Here is a 21,989-nt window from a genome sequence, read left to right as displayed (position 1 = left end):
GGGTGAACGTTTGTAGAGTGGTCCGCGGGCGCGAGCCGTCCCTCGGCACAGCCCGTCCTCGGCTGCCGGTGGCCCTGCCGCCCTTCCCACTGGTCGTCTCATTTCCCTACGGTCGCATTTATGTTCATTCTTCCCCACGTTTGTACGCTGAACCTCGACGTTTCCGGCGACGGTCGTGGCCGTCCACTGAAGATGACAGTAATTGTGTCGTGTCTGCGCGCCTTTTACCCCCGTGCGCCATGGTATGTGTACCGTTGTCATGTTGGCCCATGCGTCTTGGTTACTGAGATTTCCCACGGCGCGTTCAAAGCCTTTTGTGCGTACAGTTTGTTTGTGACGTTACTATGCTGAGCTTTTCGTGTTTTCGTTGACTGCATTTGGTACGTTTTCACGTTAACTGTTGACGTGTGTGCATGGGTTTCCGTTATTTATGGAGTGTCACAGATACGGGTGTAACTACCAGCTGTGCTTGGATTTCCTGCGACCTCTCTTCATTGGCATGCTAACATATGCGTCGACGGTACCCAAGGGTCCTTTTGTTTCTCCAGCGTTGCCATTATTCCAGACGTATGGTTGGTTCGCGGGCTTTGCGATGTTGATCTGTGTTGCCATGGTTGCAGATGTGTCGTCGGTACCCGGGCTTCCTGCGCGCGGCCATCGCCGACCCGCAGCCGGAGCGGCGCTGGTTCCGGCGCGGCTGGGTCACGTTCGAGCGGCAGGTCAACATAAAGGAGATCTGCTGGAACCTGAACAACATCCGGGTGAGTTAGTGGCTCGGCTGCCGCCCAGCGGGTGCCTTCCGGCCGCTGCTGCAGGTCGGGTGTGAGGGGCTCGGCCTCCGCTCAGCGGGTGCTCAGCGGGTTCCTTCCGGCCGCTGCTGCAGGTCGGGTGTGAGGGGCTCGGCCTCCGCTCAGCGGGTGCTCAGCGGGTTCCTTCCGGCCGCTGCTGCAGGTCGAGTGTGAGGGGCTCGGCCTCCGCTCAGCGGGTTCTCAGCGGGTGCCTTCCGGCCGCTGCTGCAGGTCGAGTGTTAGGGACTCGGCCTCCGCTCAGCGGGTGCTCAGCGGGTGCCTTCCGGCCGCTGCTGCAGGTCGAGTGTGAGGGGGCTCGGCCTCCGCTCAGCGGGTTCTCAGCGGTTGCCTTCCGGCCGCTGCTGCAGGTCGAGTGTGAGGGGCTCGGCCTCCACTCAGCGGGTGCCTTCCGGCCGCTGCTGCAGGTCGAGTGTGAGGGGCTCGGCTGCTTCTCAGCGGGTGCCTTCCGGCCGATGCTGCAGGTCGGGCGGTGACAGGGTGAAAAGCGGGACACTGATGGCTCCGCGCCTCTGGAGTTTGGCGCCGGTTATGGAAGGTTATGTGCTACCAGTGGTCCCTGCGCGCGGTCACTGGCAGCGCTCAGTGGTTCTGTGACAGGGCGGATGCAATTTCACCGGCAGAAGCACACCAAATACTTACGCTGTCAATTTTGTGAGCCACCATTCGTGCAATCTCAGCTGGAGCACTTCGAAAGTGGCGTTAAAATGTGGGGTGTGTGATCTGTTTGGCACATGGCCATCCGTTCCGATGATTTTGCATTGGTCGGTGCTGACCTGGATGTAAGCTGGTATGGCCTTGAGTTCCTGCTTGTCTGCGTTGTTATTTTGGAGTTCTTATTCTGACAATTGACATTCAATTTGTCAGGAGGTACTGGTTAAACAACGTCATGAAATAAGCATGGGTTATATTGACAGGACTTGACGTGTCAAGCTGTGCTGATGATCGCTCGTGACCACAAACACATAGCGAGAAAACTTTTTTCGACTCAGTCGGACATAAGTTCCGACATAAGTTCCGGCATAAGTTCCGCAGAATGATAATGCAACTCTCACTTTTTCCATTTCCATTAAACGAATGCATAACATGGAACTCCTGTCGAGCGACGATTTTAGGTTAGTGTCATTGTGCAATGTACATGAGACACTTATTGCCGGAAAGGAACCCATGAGGCAGTGTGCGGTAGCCAAGCAGCTTCACAGCTGTATAATAGCCTGCATTGAGGACACTCCGAACGCTGCATGTGAATGCAACGCAAGTATACGTGTGCATACAATGCAACTGTACATTTGCGCGCAACGCAAATACAGTGTATGGCCATGTGTTGCTACAGTACAGTGCCACGCCACGGATTTAATATTTTCAATTTAAAGATATGCCAGCGGGCATTGTTTTGTTGCCAGTAGAACATAGCTTGTTATGCCGCGGATATCTTTATCTTTTAAAAGTGGGTCACCGATGGCTAAAGATATTGCGGTGATGTTTTTTGGTTGGTTCAAGCCCGATTGCTATCGCAGACAAATTGCTAAGGTGTTGTATTTTTACTATATACTTGACTCGTTTCAGTTCGTTTATGCAATCGGCCTCAGGGATCAGGTATCAGTGATATTCCGTTGAGTTCCGGAAAACAAACTGAGAACACGGCCGAATGCTCTCACTGGCCTGTAATGGGATCGGATACCGACGCTGCAACACCGACGTGGGTGTTGTTATCTAACCGCTCAAAAATTGTACACCGCCGCCGGACCAGGTAGATGAAGCGACTGTTTAAGATAAGCGCCGCAGGTAACCTACCTGTAGCACTTTATCGTCGTCAGCGATGTATTGAACTGCCGAACGCGACTGTAGCGCCCAGCTAAGTGGTAAAATGGCAACGGGATGGTAGCAGAGAGCAAGAGGACCGAAAGGTCAATAACAGACACACTGCCGTGCTCTGCTAGGTCACCTTTGTATCGGACGTGGCTTCTGATAACTACGTAGGTGCCACAGAGTGCCCCAGAACGCTCCAACCACCTCCGGGAGTTCCGGGACAATCACGCCTAATGCAGCGCGGCCTTTCGTATGCGGTGAATTGACCTCGCTCCGTCAGCTGCCTGACCGGGAGTTGGCCGTCCTGTGGCGAACTTGTCCGTTTGTGTCGTAATCTGACCCTGGTCTGTGTGGTGACCTGGCACGTCTGTGATGGCCTGACCCGTGGTGACCGATCTGTTTGGAGATCTGTCCCGTCTGGGTGTGGTGACCTGACCCGTGTGGTGTGCTGACCTGGTCCGTGTGGGTGTGCTGACCTGGTCCGTGTGGTGTGCTGACCTGGTCCCTGTGGGTGTGGTGACCTGGCCCGTGTGGTGTGCTGACCTGGTCCGTGTGGTGTGCTGACCTGGTCCGTGTGGTGTGCTGACCTGGCCCATGTGGTGTGCTGACCTGGCCCATGTGGGTGTGCTGACCTGGTCCGTGTGGTGTGCTGACCTGGCCCGTGGGTGTGCTGACCTGGCCCGTGTGGTGTGCTGACCTGGTCCGTGTGGGTGTGCTGACTGGCCCTGTGGGTGTGGTGACCTGGCCCGTGTGGGTTCGGTGACTTGGCCCGTGTGGGTGTGGTGACCTGACCCGTGTCTATGTGCTGACCTGGCCCGTGTGGGTGTGGTGACCTGACCCGTGTCCGTTTGCTGACCTGGTCCATGTGGGTGTGCTGACCTGACGCCGCCCTCCACCAGCTGCGGGACTGTGAGCTGGGGGCCATCGTGAACCGGGACCTGTCGCGACGCGTGCGCACGGTCAGCGGCGTCACGTCCCACAAGCAGGTGGTGCGCGCCGACATCAAGCTATCGGCGCGCATCATCCAGAACCTGGACTCGCGCTACCAGCTCTGGCCTGACCCGGACACCGAAGAAAAGGACAAACAGGTGAGCACCGGTGGCGGCCGCGCGCGGTGCAGACGCCGGCCGGCCGTCGGAGCCGGGTCTGCAGGGTGTGACGACGGTTGCGGCGCCGCGGCACTGGTTGCGGCCGGCGTGTCGGCCCAGCCTGGAGCAGGCCGGTGGTCGGCCGCCGGCGTCAGCTGTACGCCCGCCAGTGCGCTGGCGCTCGGCAGCCGGAGCCGGAACGGGCGGGGGCGAGCCGCAGCCGGAGCCGGAGCTGGCGGGGGCATGCCGCAGCCGGAGCCGGAGCCAGCGGGGGCGTGCCGCAGCCGGAGCCGGCGCCGGCGGGGGCGTACCGCAGCGCCGCCGGTGAGACGGCCGTCGCCGGCTGTTCGCCGCTGATGAATGGTCTGCGTCCGATCGCGGCTAAACAGCGCCGCTTCTCCCCGGTGCAGATGAATTCGCGAGGTCCGCCCGGTCATTAATCTCGGCGTCCGGCCGCTGATGAAGTTATTCGGGCGGACGCGCACGCTAGAGAGGCGGGCAGCCTGCGGTGGGACGGTGGTGGCGCCAGCAGCGGCGGATGCGCCGCGCTCCGCCAGCGTCTGGCCGGTGGCTGGGGCGCCTGTCGCTAGCACCGGCTCGCGAGCCCCAGCGTGCTCGCGCTCTGCACCGATCTTTGGGTGTTGAAAATGATGGCTTGTATGCGTGGCAGACAGCCCCCCGGCCTGGCTGTCACCGGGTAGGTCTGGTCACCGTGTTGGTCGGACAGGCTGCGGATTCAGCCTCCGCGTGTGAGCGCCACCATGCAACCATATTCTGGAGGGTGGTCATGCGAGGTGTGGGTGTTGTGGGTGCGTGCGTGGTCGCGCGACGCGCTGAGGTGTGCCTGTGATGCGACGGCGCGCCTTCTGCGGCAGCCGTCGTACGGCGTGTCCAGCAAGAACCCTATCCTGCGCAACATCACCGACTACCTGATCGAGGAGGCGTCGGCCGAAGAGGAGGAGCTGCTGGGCGTCAGCGCTTCCAGTCAGGAGGAGGCCGGTCCGGCCGGGCCCGACACGATCGAGCGTGACGACGAGCTGATCAAGGTGAGCGGCGGCTGGTGCCGGTCCGCCGGCCACCCGGCTGCCGTCCCCCGCACGCCGTCTGACGCTGACGGGCCGGCCGGCCGGCGCCGTCTGCTGTTGACAGCGAGCTGCCCACCTACCAGGCGCCGCTGCTCGCCTCTGGCCGTATGGACCTGTTTGTCGGGCGTAAAGCCGTGGACACGGCGGCCGGCGGCTGCGGCGAGTGGACCACCTATCGTTGTGCGGATCGGCCGCGTTTCGGTCTTACATGCCCGGTCTTTCACGCAGGGACTCAACCACTGGCCTGTGGCTGCCCGGATCTGTGGTTATCGCGTCGAAAGCGGACGAATTTATGATATCCCCTCGAGGGTGCCATGAAAATGCATCAGTGGCATAGCTGGTCAATGCGAATCATGCGAGACAATTCTCTTATAAGGTCCCTGATTGCATAAGCCACACACGATGTGACTGATGTGTACTTGTAAACGGCTTACACTCGTATCCCGGCAGCAGTCCCCGCCTATCGAGTCTCCCATCCTGTCATCACTCCTGGCCTATCGAGTCTGCCATCCTGTCATCAGTCCTGGCCTATCGAGCCTCCCATCCTGGCATCAGTCCTGGCCTACCGCGTCTCCCACCCTGTCGTCAGTTCTCCCCTATTGAGTCCCCTATCCTGTTGTCAGTCCTCGCCTATCGTGTCTCCCATCCTATCGTGTCTCCCATCCTGTCGTGTCTCCCATCCTGTCGCGTCTCCCATCCTTTCATCAGTCCTCGTCTATCGAGTGTCCCATCCTGTCGTCAGTCCTGACCGATCGAGTCTCCCATCCGGGTGCCGGTAGTGTAGCGGCTAACGCATCTGCGTTAACCACTGCGCGTCTGGGAAACCAAACGTACGGGGTTCGATTCCCCGCGGTGCCCGCCCTTCCTGCCAGGGTGAGAGGCAGGCGACGCCATATAGGCTCAGCAGCTGAGTGCGTCGTAAAGCCCCATTAACACACGAGTCTCCCATCCTGTCATCAGTCCTGACCTACCGAGTCTCCCATCCTGTCGGCAGTTCTCCCCTATTGAGTCTCATATCCTGTCGTTAGTCCTCGCCTATCGTGTCCCCCATCCTGTCGTGTCTCCCATCCTGTCGCGTCTCCCATCCCGTCATCAGTTCTCGCCTATCGAGTGTCCCATCCTTTCATCAGTCCTCGTCTATCGAGTCTCCCATCTTCTCGTCAGTCCTCGCCTATGGAGTCTCCCATTCTGCCGTAAGTCCTCGCCTACCGTGCTGTCAGCGCCGTGCTGGTTGACAGGATCATTGTTGCCAGTCCCCTCCGCCGCGCCTGGCGGAGGAGACAGGCAACATCCCTTTATTAAAGATCCCTTTATTCCCGCGACTCTTTCGTCCGATTTCATGACTGTGACTTGCATTGCCAGGTCTTGGACCGTCTGCTGCTCTATCTGCGCGTGGTTCATTCAGTCGACTACTACAACCACTCGGAGTACCCCAACGAGGACGAGATGCCGAACCGCTGCGGCATCATCCACGCCCGCGGCATGCCCCCCAGCTCCAAGGTGAGCCGATGAGCGGCATGGGCCGAACCCCAGTCCCAGACGTCGTGGCGGCGCGCCTTATGCAAGGCGCGTCAAGTGCGCTGTTTTGGGTTTTTGAAATGAGTTAAACACCAGTGAGTGTTATTCATTGTCATTACGGTCCCACCAACAGCTGCTTTCTGGTATTGCTGAGCTCTCGATAGCTTTTTTTTTGTAGTATCGCACGTCGTTTGAAGGAGACTGTTTGCAAACGCGCAATGTTTTGAACGAAGCTTCAGATGTGCGAAAGTCTTCGTCAGATATCTGTTTGATGATCTGAATGCCACAAATGGCATCGTAGGATAGCCTGTTGTAGATTAATAGATAATTGACACGTGATATTGAGCACAACTTTTTCGTTTACATTTTTCGAATTTCTCGCCCCACGTGCAAATGTTTTCACACTTCATCCCCGAAGGTCTTGGTGCATGTATTTATGTGACAGGATTGCCAGTATTCAACACTCTGCCCTTCGAAGGCAAAAGGCCAAGTGCCGTTTACCCATTAGCACTCAGGCCTTTTTGCCTTTGGGTGGTAGGATTATTGCGAACAGTCTTTGAAGACAATGCTTGCAATGATTGGAAGATGAAAAGAACTGAAATGCTGGAATATCTAAGTTTGGATGTACCTTACTCCTTAAAATAGGTTGGAACGTCATACTATTCGTGACATCATTTGACACGTGTTTCAAATTTTAAGCATACGTATGTGCTCAACACAAGACAACTATTCGCGCTTGTGACGCTGGAATATTTTAGTGCGGTATTGGGAATGGAAATTCACAGCTGTCGACTTGATCAGCCTTGTTGATCTGGCGCGCTCGCTGGGTGTATGGACGGCGCCAGTGCCCAAAAATGCGCGGTATTCGAACGCTGCGAGCCAGAGTTATGGTCGCTTCTGGTGAAGGTATGCGACCCTCGTGATCCCCACTGCCAGCAGGCACGGGCTGGTGCGACGCCGCTGGCTACACGGCTGGGCACGCCATGTGCTGCAGCGCCACCCCGGGCACCCCGACATCGGACACAGACATATCGCGGCCATCTGGCCCGTATCACCTGTCATCTATCATGCCTCTGTCGCCCGTCCTGCAGCATTATCGTCTGCGAATGTGTGGCAAGAGTGCTGAGTACCGTGGAACGTGTCAGCAAGCCCGCAGGCGGAGCCATTGGGCCAAGCGGGTGCACTGAGTGGAGCAACGACCTCCGGTCGGCTGCTGAGAAGAAGCGAGATGTTCACTTTCGTTGGGGAGGGTGCGGTTCCGTTATTGAAGGCATGTATGGACACGCGTCTGCCTTTGCTAGCGGAGGGGTGCAGCGATTGGCACTCTGTGACTACTCTCTCCCCTTGTTCACTTCTGCCCCCCCCCCCCCCCACACACACACCCATACACACTTACCCGCGCTCCACGGCCGCTGCCACCGCCTCGGTCTGGGGTGCCGGGAGCAGTGCAGGTGATTGAAACGCCCTCCTTTGATCGTGTTGGCCGACTCTTCTGCGCGCCGATTTTTATCGTCAATGAAATTCGAATGCCGTTGAGACGGGCTCCGGAGGGCCGTGGAAATGATGTTTTGGCGGACGCCTCGCAGTGACTGTTGACAGCTGGGGCGAAATAGGCTGGGAATGCACATGCTGCGTTGAAATGAGTTGGATTCTCCGGCGAAAGGCTGCCGACAGGCGATGCAGCCACCGTTGCATCTGCCGCGGCATGATGGCGCCAACCTCGCCGCTCGCTCAAAAACTGCCGCAGACCAGGGGTGTGTCTGCCGCCGGCTAATTAGTTCTTAGTATGCATAGGCTATCTGAAATTGGCAATGGTGCAATAATCCGCGCGCGCGATGTCTGAACTGCCTTCGCTTGTGACGGCTGCACGGTAGGATAACTCGCACGGCATGGCGTTGGAATGTGACGTCTTAACCACGGCCAAGAGCGGCACGTTTCACGATGCAGTCGGGATCGACTTGGGTCATACATGTTGCACTCGTGCGGGTTTTCCATTGCAGTGCCTGAACTTCTCAAGCGATGCAACTCATCGACGTTGACGTTGTGTGGAACGGTCAGTCGGGGGGGGGGGGGGGGGGGCGCCGGCCTGTCGTCCTCGAGGCTTCGAGCACTCTGGAAAGAGGGCTCGGTGGGACTGCGTCGTCGGATACGCACCGGCCGCCCCATAGTGTGGCGTAGGAGCGCGAACCGTCGCGTGATATCGATGTTCGCGGCGTGAAGGAAGCCACCTCAGATCTCCGCATGCAGGCGATTTCCCGCCGCCAGCGTCGCGGTACATCAGATCGTGCCAGCACTGCCTGGTGGTGTACGCCGATGGCTGCAAAGGACGTGGTGCCGGCGTTAGGTAGCGATTGCTTGTGAACGACCCGGGTACTCGATGCTTCATGCCACCTGCACACGCAGCCGAGGTTTATTTTCTGCTGAGAGAATGTTATTCACCGGATCCGATTGCCTGGAATATTGCGCTGCGCGTCTCGCTGTGTTGGCCGTATTTACCGTCCCGCGCTGCCGGCTCCAGACATCCGACTGAGCGGTGCTGCCGCGTCGGCGCGTCTTCTCATCCGTCGTGTTGGAAAGGTGCTCAGCTCTGCTGACTCCCACACGATGTCGCGGTCCATGTCAGCGAGGTGGCTTATGCTGTGTGCAGGTCATCGGGATTGCTCGCCCGTGGCCCGACCCGGCTGTCTCGCTGGTCACAACATCAGCCAGTGGGCTGGCTGACGAACGATCGCTGTGCGTCAGACCGGCGCTGCAGCTTGTGGGGAGTACTTTCCTCGGTGTGCCTGCCCGCCTCACGATAGCTGTTCGTTCATGGCGTAATGCCGGGGATCTATTTTCAGAGGGTTTTTTTGTGTGTGGTTCAGTCATGCAGTTATTCAGTCAACGCATTTAGCAGGGGCATGCTCCAATAAAGGGACCTTAAATGCATACGTATGAACGAACGATTGGATATAGCACAAGCAGCGTGATGTTCGATATTTGTTGTAATGTGTGGGAGTGTTTGGGGCTGGGGAGACAGGGTACTTTATATACTCGTTCGACCAACCATTTATGAAAACATCGGGAAAGAAAATGCATCAGTGAAATATTCCGTGTTCATCCACCCGAATGCGCTGGGCCGCTTGATGAACGATGTGAAATGTGTTGACTTGGAGAGAGCGTGCATCAACTATGTAGTATATGGGAGGCTCAGAGAGACAAGGTTGATTGATATGCTGGAAACAGCGCAACCTCCCAGGCGGGCTTTACGAGAAAAACAACAAAACGTGCCGTAAAAATGTGTTAAAAACGTGTTCGAAGCAGGACGGCCCCACATCCAATGCACATGTGTCGATTAATAGTTAATGTAGGAAGTGGAAAGAACTGTTTGTCCAGACTGATGCAGGCTCGAATAGAATTGAAACGACCCGTCCGTAGACTATATTTACACATTGTTGTGTATATGTGTATGTACACTTTTAGTTATGGTTATATATATATACATCTTACATACATATATATATATATATATATATATACATCTTAGTTTGCATAGACGTAACAATATTGGTCGCCGGCACAGACATCTTAGTTTATATAGACTTAAAAATATTGGTCGTCAGAACGGAACACATCATCAGGACACATTCTTTCAAAATTGAACAAGGCTTCATTCAACACACCTCGCTATGTTGCATCACTTACATCGTTCAGAGCAAGTAACTGATTGGTCATGGTTAGCACAACGCAACACGAGGTTATGTACCGCAAACAGGACAGCTTGAAAAATGCAAAATCACGCGACGGGTGTTGTATTCAAACAACATGCATACGTCATACATGTTGCAGTGCTCTTCAAATGACATGAGAGCCCGCGATAAAATACAAATAGATTAGCACAGCGGCTTGCGCGGCTGTTTTGCCAAGCGGTGCATTGTCTATGGGCGATTTGTGTTCGGATTAGATGCATTCAACACCATATATGGGATTCCCTAGCCGACCCGAACTCTGGCTGCCGGGATGCCTCACGGGGGCTGGGTGTGATGTGCTGGCTGCCTGGGACGTTCCAATTTGGCTCTCTAGATTTCCACTGCGGATGAGGCGTTATTATGCATATGAAAAGTTCACGAAAACCCCGCCTGCTACCACTCCAAATGCCAGGCCTCCCGGACTTTGTCCCGGGCATTTGTCAATTCTGTTGCAATGTTTCTGTGTTGCCAGACACTTTTGTGATTCCAAAACAAACTCTGCTAAGCCACTGATAGTGTTGTTTTACCATACCAGCGAGCTTCGCTGAGATTTTACTGCATTTAGGGGTCCTTCTACCGCACCCGTTGCAAGTTATTCTTCACTTGATGTGTGTGGTGTCTCTGACATTTTCTCAAAGCAAGGAGTTCGGGTAACGCATTCCATTGTCACCATGGCTCACCTTTCGCGCCACAACGAATGGATGAATGCGTAAGTGGATGACGGCTGCCGGACGCGGGCAACATACAGCGCATGCGCGTTTCGTCGTTTCATTTAGAACACTGACCATCGGCGACTGGGCGATCAACTGGTCAACTGACCGATCAACCGATCAACCGACGCGAAAATAAGGCGTTGCAACCGTTTATGTAACATTGATGTTTTGTCGGGACAGTGAACATGGCTATAAATCAATGGGTGGTAAATACGGGCAGTGACTTCGTGCGCGCGATGACGTAAATTTATCCACAACCATGGTTACAGTTTTAACAGGGTGTTGTACTCGGCACAGGTTTTCGAAATGCCGACATTCCCGGCTTGCCCACCGATTACTGGCCCAACCGTGCGTTGCACAATCTCGTGTGGGCTCTATGAATTGCTGATGCGTGGGTCGGCGTTTTGAAATAAGGTTCGCGCCTCGACCCTCTCTAGCTGCCGATATATGGTATAAAACGTGAAGAAGAAAGAACGTGAAAACGGACCAAGTCCATCTTGGCTGCTTCTGCGCAGGAGACACGCGGCACGGGCGACCGTACGTCTGGGACCGCGCGGTGCCCCGTCCAATTATCTATCTGAGCATGTCAGTGGGTCGCTCCGGCCGGTGGTTGCTGGGATGTGGCCACGGTTTTGAACGGCTGCTCGGCGCTATTTTCGGTCGCGTTTTCGGGCCGCCCGTGCAAAACCAACGGGCCTGAAACGGTCACTCCGTCACGTACCACGCGCAAACTGCGGACCGCAGCGGCTTACGATCTCGCTGGGGGAAAACCGCCTCGGGCACGTGCGCGTCGTGTCCAAGTTTCACCGTTCAGTGACCCGCCGTTCGACCTGTGGACGACGCAACGCAAAAACGGGGCCCACGGACGGACACGCAGACCGATAAACGCACCTTAAGCAAGAAGTACATAGGCAAGTAAGGTCCGCCTGCCCCGCTGGGCGATTGTTGACAGTTTGAGGCAGGCGACTGTTACTTTGACACTTCCTAATCAGGCAATTGATCAGGCAGATCAGGCATTGAGAGAATGTACCATGCAATGTCCTCTGGTCCCTGGTTGAGAATTGGTAAACTTTAGATCGGGACCAATGATGTGCTTACTGTTAGGAAATCACAATATCAAATTTTGCGCTGCTTTGGCAAAAGCTTTATAACTAACGCTGCACGCTATTCAGTTAAATGCCATGAAATGTTCTGGTTGAGTTGTCTGTGGCGTGCTGTGTTTTCTGATGTTACCAGTTTGATTTGAGCGATATGTTTCACTGACAAAAGATTGTTCCAAATTGCCGGCTCGCGATTCGGCCCATGAAATTTACGAAAAATGTGCGCATGGATCTAAGCGGCATGTTTCCTTCGAGCCGGCTCGCCGCATAACGATTGGTTCGTGAGCCAATTCACGATTCAGCATGTCGAACGCAACGTGGTGCGCCAGATCTATGTGGCCGCAATAGAATAGCGTCACCTTGTCCAGCCTTATTTCCGAGTATTGTATCCACCGAAGAAAAAAACGATGGATAATGTGCCTTATCCATGTGTGTTTGTAATCCGTCCTTGTCTAGGGGAGTGCTAACTAGCTCTCCTTTCATACAACACGGGCAGTTGGGGGCCGTTGCCGGTATAAATACGAGTTTCGTGACATGTTCCTTTCCTCCTAGTTTGCAACGTTTAATGCTGGCAATCATTTCATTTTAACGTGTTCAGATTTAAGTGCTTTATTTCCTGGGCAATAGCACATTGGCCCCCCGTTTCTTGCCATTTTTGCAGTCGTGCCATTGCATGGTTTCGAAAGTCTCGTTAATCGGGATATGCTGCTTGATAAACGCATCACTTCTGGGTGCACGTCAGCTGCCAGGTTTGACGCTAGGTTGCCGATGTCGAACGGACTTCCATTTCTTAAGTACTTCATATGGACCGCATAGATTATTTGTTGAACTTAGCTCACTGCTTACAAATCGGAAGCATGAAAGCGACGGAGCCCCAGGTAATTATGCAGAGCATCGACGAGTTATCTACCGGCATCCATAACAGATAACATGATGTTAGGAGTAGGTCGAGCTCATTGGTTCTTGACATCCCCTCACTGATAAACAATCGGCAGCCGACTCGCAACAGTTTCTTATTTCAGACACACTTTTTCAACCATATTTAAATACGGCCGTGCTATGCACGAGAAATGTTTGTCCTGCCATCTATCGGCCGAGACAGTAACGTCTGTTACAATATTTGCCGCCGGAGTGGAGAGGTGAAAAGCCGGGGCTGGTAATTATGACTTGAGGACAGCGGCGTGAACAGCCTCGTTAATGTGGAGAGGGTTAATGTTACTTGGGCCTCTCATCCGAAACCACCAGCCGACTAAGCACGCGGCTTCAGCGTAGACCGTCTGCAACTGGCTCTCGCGCTCAGCCATGCGCCTTGTGACTTAGACCCTTTCGTGATTCCGATTCTGTGGAATTTATTCAAAGTCTGAACCCACGTCGTTTGGAGTCGATTCCGACCCTGATCCTGATGGCTCACTGCAATTTTACGTCTGTTCCATTTCTTGCTTCGGAAAATATTGTTTATTTCCGCAATCGGGTCTAAACCAGCCATAGTGGTTTAGGCGATATCACCCTATGGCCTTCAGAGACCCCAAATAAGACACGTGTTTTGACGACACCTTTGCATCTGAATGTGATCTACTGCTTACGAATATCAAGTGACAAGCTATAAATGCATGCAGTTTCGTGTGCTTCCTTTTAAATTGATTCGCGGAAGTCTTGGCGGGCTCACGCAACTACCAAGAATATTGGAAGGGAAGCGATTCCACGCCGCTCCCACGAAAATCCGTCATATTTTAGGGTCGAATCTGGTTGGTTCCGTTCAAATCTGGTATGCAGGTGCTGGTCTCTACTGTATGAATAACGACGTGGTCGGTCTAACGAAACCCGTATTATCCTCTACGCTTAGCGTGATTGTTCGTCACGATGTTCGTGATCGGCGTGTCCTGTTTGGGACATATTCCCGGATGCTTTAGCCCCTGTGCGGTGATGCAGACGCCGCGTTGAGTGTGTCTGTCGTCTGCCTCCGGCTCTTCGCTGTCGAGGTTTGACTGTGATATCGGGGGGGGGGGGGGGGGCTGACGGTGCGGCTGCCGCTGCCCACACGTGGCCGGCGGCGCGCTGAGCCGGCCCTCGTCTGCGGCAGGTGACCAGCACCGAGGTGCAGGATTACATCTCGTCGTTTGAGAACAAGATCGGCTCGTTCCTGCTGCCGCTGACGCGCTGGGTCGACGACGAGTGCCGGAAGAACGGCCTGAGTGAGTCGGCGCGACCGGTGTGCGTGTCGGTGTCGGTGTCGCGTGGGTGTCGGTGTCAGTGTCGCCTGGGCCCCGCTCCGCCGCTGTCCCCGCTGTCAGTACCGCGCGGCACGCTGCTGTCATCGGCGGGCGCGTGCGTCTCGGAAAGTCCGGGGCACGGCAGGAGACCGCGTGCATCACGTGTGTGGGAGGGAAGGGGCACGAGATCCAGCCGCCCCCTCCTCCCGCCGACCGGCCGACCCGGCACAGATGCGTCACTAATGGGGATCTGTGTTGCCGGCGACAGTTCTGAAGGATCCTGAGGATGAGGTCGAGAAGTTCGTGCAGGCCAACACTCAGGAGCTGGCCAAGGACAAGTGGCTCTGCCCGCTCAGTAACAAGAAGTTTAAGGGTCCCGACTTCGTGCGCAAACACATCTTCAATAAGCATAATGAAAAAGTGGAGGAAGTGAAGAAAGAGGTGAGTCTCTTGGGCCACGTGATCACTTAGTCATAAGTTATCACCACGTCAGTGATGACTTACGTTTGAGGCAGTCTGGCTTGATGAAAACTCGGCTTTGTTTGCTGTTCTTGTTCTGTTTCTGGCTTAAGTTGGTGTGTCTGAGGCGCCCCATAACATGGCTAGGATTTGTTTTGTGCGTGTTCATGGCGAGTGATGTGATGCCTCGCATGTCCTGCTTGGTGGTCACCGTATGATGTACGATATCGTCACAGGCTTTTGACATGCACGAGCGAAATTGCTTTCGTTTCTTGAATTTGGTATTTTCCACTGAGGCTCCTACGTTTTGGTGGACAGTACCATGGCAGTCTCACGTTCTTCTCGAATTTTCTGAACGCGGGAGCTATGTACGCCACCGGGCGTGGTCGAAAGGAACGGGATGAGTTTGAGCGTGGCCAACCCGGACAAAACCGGACGGAACCGGACGAAATCAGACGAGACTGGGCGGAGAATGTTGCTATCGGACGAGGCAGGATGGCACCAGACAAACTTTTAGGTAGCCTTCTGCGAAAGCTGCTGCCTAAGGGTCTAAACATGACGTCAGAATATTTGTCTCAGCTGTTTCGTGACATCCCTGGCTCTCATCGGCTGCGCGGCGGCGCGTGGCTCTGGTATGCTCTGCGTTGACATTGTGGAGAATGAGAGAAGCGGGTTGCTCAGGGCGGACGCAGCACAGCGGACGGTATGTGTTGTGCGGCCGACCCGACAGTGATCCAGCGAAGACATTATGAAACCTAAAAACAGCCGCGTGGTATTGACCCGCTCCAGACATGAACAACTATGGCGTTTAATGTGTATGGATGTGTTAATGTAATGTGCAAGGATCATGTGTTATGCGATCATTTGTTATGTTATGTGTTATGTGATTATGTGTTATGCGAGCGGTGTTATGAGCGTGCCTATTGCATGCCACGACTGGCCATGCATTGGGCCGACCCGTAACATTTCTTCTTTTTTTGCTTTTTTCCTCAAATGATCAGAGCGTTTTTGACGTCAAACTGAACCATCACCAATTAAGTGGCGTGCCACAACTGGGTGTGCGATTTTAACATAAATTGCACCCAGAAATATGCTCACCAATTCATGTTGCCATGGTTTTTATAATTTTGCCGCACGTTTCAGTTTTTTCGTACCCTCCTTTCATAACAAGAAGGTAATATACGTGACTTGTGGGCTCAGCGTTATACGTCTGTTTGGCGAGCATTTAGCTTGCACGGTCTTGCGGTCCCGCATCTTCCATTTACGCCGGATGAGTCTCGTCGAACTAGCCATGCTTGAACATTGGTCGGACGGCGTGGCCGAACATGCAGTCCACTGCAATGTTTTTAGATGAACTTTGGCGAGCAATTTGTCTGCCTTGTGGGCCAGATGCCTCCTCGTGCTGCCGCGTCGTGGTGGTGGGGGGGGGGGGGGGGGGGGGGGTGAAGGGTTCGACTCGGTGACCGGCATGGGCCTCTAGTACAAACATTTATCGGCGCCGAGAAGCCGCAGCTGGAACTCACGGCTGATGAGGTCACAGAGTTGACTCGGATCATGTTCTCTCTTCTTTACTTCGTGCCTTGAACTGCACATGTAAAACTCTATGAGGAAATTAACGCTTCTGCAACATGTTTAAATGCCACGAGCAGTAGCTTCGCGTCGAAAAATTCGCTTCCGTCAAACTACCGGCCAGTTGAGCCCTAAGCCACAGCGGCCGGCACCACCGACCTGTGAGGTAAATGTGTCAGGTGCCCTCCACCGGCCGAGGTGAGTGTGGCCCGGTTCCCTCCACCTGCTGAGGTGAGTGCGGCTCGGCGCTCTCCACCTGCTGAGGTGAGTGCGGCCCGGCGCCCTCCAACTGCTGAGGTGATTGGGCCCCGTGCCATCCACCCGCTGAGGTGAGTATCAGCTGGTTCTGGACCAATCATTCTTGAACGAGCCGAAGCTCATTACATTTGACGTTGCGGTCAGTTATGCCCGAAGTCCCAAATTGTGGACGTACAGTGGCGACATGGTGGTGACATCGGCCAGTGAAGAGAGTCGATGAAGATAAAAAGACCTGGGATGCCGATCTGCCCTGTTATTGGAGCGTCCGGTGCCCTGTGCAGTTCCGCCTGGTTTCAGTCTGCAGCCGGTTCCTCCCGCTGCCAATCCGCCCTGTCAGTCCGCCAGGTGTCTGTGTGATGTCGGTGCCTTCCGCTGCCAATCTGCCCTGTCAGTCCGCCTGGTGTCAGTCTGATGTCGGTGCCTTCCGCTGCCGATCTGCCCTGTCAGTCCGCCAGGTGTCATTCTGTTGTCGGTTCCTTCCGCTGCCAATATGTCCTGTCAGTCTGTTGTCGGCTCCTTCCGCTGCCAATCTGCCCTGTCAGTCTGATGTCGATGCCTTCCGTTGCCAATCTACCCTGTCAGTCCGCCAGGTGTCAGTCTGCTGTCGGTTCCTTCCACTTCCGGTCTGCCCTGTCAGTCCGCCAGGTGTCAGTCTGCTGTCGGTTCCTTCCACTTCCGGTCTGCCCTGTCAGTCCGCCTGGTGTCAGTCTGCTGTCGGTCCCCGTCTCTCCCCGTTGCCGGTCTGTCCTGTGCTTTGTGACTTTGTCCGGTGTCGTTCGCTCGATCTCACCGCCAGCTTGTGATCTGCGAGTGTTCTGGTTTTACTCCGGCGTCAGTGTCTCCTACTGTCAGTCCGCCCTGTGTCGCTCCCCCGGTCTCAGCATCCGCTCCTCGCTCGCAGGTGGAGTTTTTCAACAACTACCTGCGCGACCCGAAGCGGCCGCAGCTGCCGGACCATCCGTCGGCCAAGGCCGGCGGCGGGGCCGGGCCCAGCCGGAAGGAGGAGCCGCCGGCGCAGTTCCACGTGGGCCCGTACCCGCAGCCGGGGCCGCCGCCGCCGCACCAGTACGTGAGGCGCCGACGCTGCCCGCGGCTGACGGCGGTCGGGCGGGCTGGCGCGGTGGGCCGATGGCGCGCCCATGGCTGTGTGCGGGATCTCCGGGGGCAGGGCGGGGCGGGGGGCACAGCTGGCGCCGACGGCCGTGTCCGGTGTCGGCGGCCAGAGCGGCGCCCTGTGGCGCTCGGTGGCCGCCCGTGCCGTCCATGGGCTCGCCGAGCTCCGCTCAGCCGAGAGCGACGGTGCCCGGTCCTGATTGGCTCATCGCCGCAGACGTCACGTTGCGATGATATGTGTGTGCGTGTGTGTGCTGACGCGCGCTGTTCCGCCGACAGCGGGTACGGCGGCTACGGCGGCTACCAGCGGCCCCCGATGTATGGCAGCTACCAGCCGCCGCCGCCGCGCGACCCGTACTACCGCGAGCCATACCTGCCGCCGCGGGACGCCTACCCGCGCCCGCCGCGACCCTACGGACGCCGGTGAGTGCGCGCCAGCGGCCGGCACGCGTCCGGCCGTGCCGCGTGCTCGTGTGACGTGACGCTGTGGTGGCTGCGGTCGACCGCGCCCGGGACGTCTGACGGTGCCGGCGCCGGGGGCGACGTCTGACCAGCCGCGGCGGCTTCGGCGGCGTGGGTCCGGTGTGGTGCCTGCCGGGCCGGGCGGGAGGCGCGCCGCTCCTCCCCCAGCCCACCGGGATCCGCTGCCGGCCGCCGTCACACGAGGCCCCCTCCGCTCCGCTCCCGCGCCCCGTCAGCGGTGTGGTGACGGTGGGAGCGGTCCCACAGTCGCCAGCGCGGCGGGGCCCCTCGCCCTCCCCTTCCGCCACCCTCGATGCGGCAGAGCTCACACAGCGGGCCGTGTGGCGGCGACCCTGCAGAGCGCCAAATTTGTGGCCTGCCGATGTAGCTCGCGCCAGACGTCCTACGCCTGCGGCGCTTACGCCTTGCGCCCGCGTCTCTTGCCATCTTGCTATTTTGCCTGTTTCTTGTAGTTGTAGTAGTCGCCGTTGCGTGTAGCGATGGCTGCCAGTCGGTTCTTCTTTAGCTCTCTGTGTCATTTCTTTGGTGTATTGAAGTCAGAGCAGACCCAGCGAACTCCTAGATGCCCAGTGAAAATTGTGCTGAGCATATAGGATAAAAACATGACCATGAGCAAAATTTCCCATTTCACTCAGAACACACCGCCAACATTCCACCAACGCTCGTGTACATCGACTTAAATTAAAACATCCAAAGGAATGCTTGATAATTGTTGTCAGACAAATGCGAAGTGCAAACGTTTGTTTCAGAAATGCATGTTAACGGCCTTGCAGGCGCGTAATTCGTGGCTCCGCAACAAAAAGCATGTTCCCTTAAGACACCTTTCTTATGGGCTCTGTTAGTTTGTTAAGACTAATGAGTCTTTATAAGAGACAAGACTCTTTCCCTGAATTAGTGGAACGCCCTTATTCCAAGCAGCGTTTGGATCTTAATTATTTCCACATATCGACTGTTATTACTGAGTTTGCTCTTGGTATTCGACTGTGACGCTGTGATCTATGGTATTGTCATGATAAAACCACTGTTTTCTTCTTGCCTCGTACGATGTATGTCGAGACCCAAGTTACGTGGAATTGTGTCGGTTTAAGGAGAATAGTGATAGAGTGGAGAGAGGCACTAAATGAATTGGTTTTGTTAAGTTTTTACGTTTTTGACTAAAAAATTATGTGTTGGTGGGTTCATTCTCTCCAACATTGAACGTGGGAGGTTCAAACGAAAAAGATGCACATTTTCAGATGAGCGATGGACAATGTTACTGACAATGCTCTCAGAACCCGCAAGCTTTCTTGTAATCCACTTTGAACGCACTGGTGAACGTAGTGCATGAGCGTGGGACCAAGTCCAAAATGGGGGGGGGGGGGCTGAGGTCACTGCGGCTTGGGTCATAGACTCTCTTAATGTAATATAAAACACAATTTTGCACCTTCTTTGCTACGTTTTTGCGCTATTAACACCAAATTTGGAGTTAACCCCGCCCCCTTCAAAATGAACTTAATCTCTCCCCTGAACTGCTTTTGAATTCGTTTCAGCATCATATCCAAATTAGCTGTATTATACTCTTCGTATCGCTCTGTCTTACGTCACATTCCGGCACACACATTACCAAGGACAAATTTATTACGCCACATTCCGGCACAACACATCACTAAGGACAAATTTAGTTTGTGGACGTCATGTCACGGTATTGTGCGGTATGGGTTGTCGCACCAGCATAACCACGGTGACCTGGTATTCTGGTACGGGACATGACACCTGACCGTATGTCAAATCATCGCACGAAATTGAGGTTGTAATGGGGAAGTGGCCGATGGGTTATCGCCTTGGGCACCCACGTGTACGCCCGGGTTCGAATCCCGGTTTCGTCGCGACCCCGGGGCGCTAATATGGCCAATGTAGCTGCTGGTGCTCCATGGAAGGGTGCGTGACGACGTGTGTCGTGCTCCGTTACAAGTAAAATAACGGAAATGAACTAGTGCCTGGCATTGGTTTGGCGTCGGTTGAAAATGTAGGCGGAACCAAGCATGTCCTGGGTGATCGACACATGCGCTTTTGAGATATTCTTCGAGTGGAATTTGGTGAGAAGTTCCGTAAATGCGTCCGGGTTTTTTAGATTCGGTTATTCGGCGTAACACTAGGGGGCGCCAGTTAGTGGACTCATCTATGTGGATTAATCTACCAGATTCGTGGGATTAAACCCACCGATCTGCCCCGGAGCAGTCTGTATACCAATATCCATCACGTTATTCGCAGCTTCATAAAATCAATACGTGAAGTACGTAACCTCTCAGTTTGTAGCATTGGTACAGGGTTGAATGAGACTGTGAATGTGACCTCTCCAACTGAATGTATAACAGCATCCAGTGCTGTCACTGCAGTCTTTGAAGACTTGCAACCCTTTTCGCTCCACTTAGTGTCAGTGCTTGCACATTTATTGTCCTGGTTCCCTTAGACCTTTACCATGTGTTGTGATGCTACTTCATCATATACACTTATGGCTGACCATCTTTATCTTGCACGAATGTTTATGCTTATTATATCATATTATACATTCATTTAAATTACAAAATACCACATGTATTGAATTATATCATACGCATTTATTTAGCTGTTGTATGTTTCCATAACCCACTTATGATTTTTGTACATTCGGCCTGTTGCTTGTGATGTTTTGCAATGCGATCGCCATTCTTGAAGATCTTTCATATCTGATCTTTTACGATTTATGCACTGATATTTGCACGCACTTACACGCGCGCGCGCGCGCGCGTGCGTAAGTGCGCGTTACACCGTTGCACACGCACACACACACACACACACACCACACACACACACACACACACACACACACACGCACGCACGCACGCACGCACGCACGCACGCACGCACGCACGCACGCACGCACGCACGCACACACACACACACACACACACACACACACACACACACACACACACACACACACACACACACACACACACACACACACACACACACACACACACACACGCACGCACGCACGCACGCACATATATTTTTTCTATTTTTTATTTTAAATCATATTTAGTATATATATGTTCATATATATATATATATATATATATATATATATATATATATATATATATATGAATTAGCTCCTTTTTCCCAACCATTCGTATGCCACGCGACCTTTTAAGCACGATCCGCCATGCGGTTTTCTGTCGTACTATTGCCGCATAACGTATGTTTATCTCGATTTGTTCCCCGACGTTTTCCATGCTATCATTTGCTATGTCATCTTTTCCACGCGAAATAAGCAATAGTCTAACACCAGAGCTTTTGGTTGCATTAATTTGCATGGCCTTAGCAGTTGCATGCGCATTTAAATAGCAGGCGATGCCAGCCGATTTCCATGGGGACACTATAGCCACTGGGTCAGCGCATTGGACTCCCACGCTGGGCTGTACAAATTTTGGCTGCGGCCGTGAGCACTGACATGGCCTGGGCAGAATTTGTCGCTCCTGAAGGGTATGCGACGTCGTGCGCCGCTTGACGTTATGAGTAATAGTCAGTCTCCCTACAGCTTGTTGCGAGTCATGGATAAGAATGATTGGAGTTGTTTGCTTCGAGTTAATTTGTGTGCGGCTTTCATTTTCGTCGGTCGCAACTAAATACGAAATTAAAATGCGACGGCGGACTGCACCAGCAGGTCATTCAATGTTTAGGATCTGGTCTCAGGGCCAGTTTCGCATTTTCAAAGATTAAAATCCGCAGCGAACGGCTAAAGTTCCCACTTATGCTTCGGGACGCTGTTTCACCGACGCTAATGGGCGCCAAATGACCGGGGCAGTCGGCGCGCCCTGAAGCCCAAATCATCATCATCACTCACGGACGCCTGTTGGGCGCCGGCTGTGGCGTTGGGGCCGCTCGTGCCCCGATGCTGGCGGCGTGGACTGTAGGCGAGGGCGGGAGGGACAGGGGCCGTGTGTCGGCTGCGGCTGCTGCGGCCGGACTGTCGGGCGCACTGATCTCTACACGCCGCACTGCCCGGCGGCGACAGCGGGTCAGAAA

The 21,989-nt window shown here is 54.7% G+C and overlaps 1 protein-coding gene and 1 non-coding gene across 2 annotated transcripts in view; one reads left to right on the top strand and one right to left on the bottom strand.

Annotated features, from left to right (window-relative positions):
• Positions 1–21,989, top strand: part of LOC119102479 (serrate RNA effector molecule homolog) — a 59,909-nt gene that overhangs the window by 36,936 nt on the left and 984 nt on the right. Inside the window, exons 10-17 of the mRNA XM_037225850.1 lie at positions 621–761; positions 3,515–3,703; positions 4,579–4,749; positions 6,151–6,288; positions 13,928–14,039; positions 14,326–14,498; positions 17,245–17,408; positions 17,736–17,879. Coding sequence (XP_037081745.1) covers positions 621–761; positions 3,515–3,703; positions 4,579–4,749; positions 6,151–6,288; positions 13,928–14,039; positions 14,326–14,498; positions 17,245–17,408; positions 17,736–17,879 — 1,232 coding nt within the window. The remainder of the gene's footprint in view (positions 1–620; positions 762–3,514; positions 3,704–4,578; positions 4,750–6,150; positions 6,289–13,927; positions 14,040–14,325; positions 14,499–17,244; positions 17,409–17,735; positions 17,880–21,989) is intronic.
• LOC119104022 (U6atac minor spliceosomal RNA) lies at positions 12,247–12,337 on the bottom strand. Its single transcript, XR_005094861.1, has one exon. It is a non-coding gene; the product is annotated as a U6atac minor spliceosomal RNA (small nuclear RNA).

Source organism: Pollicipes pollicipes, unplaced genomic scaffold (genome assembly GCF_011947565.3).
Source record: "Pollicipes pollicipes isolate AB1234 unplaced genomic scaffold, Ppol_2.1 Scaffold_5724;HRSCAF=6776_pilon_pilon_pilon, whole genome shotgun sequence".
NCBI classification, from domain to species: Eukaryota; Metazoa; Arthropoda; class Thecostraca; order Pollicipedomorpha; family Pollicipedidae; genus Pollicipes; species Pollicipes pollicipes.
Note: the sequence above shows the minus strand (reverse complement) of the source record. Positions and strands in the feature narration are given on the sequence as shown.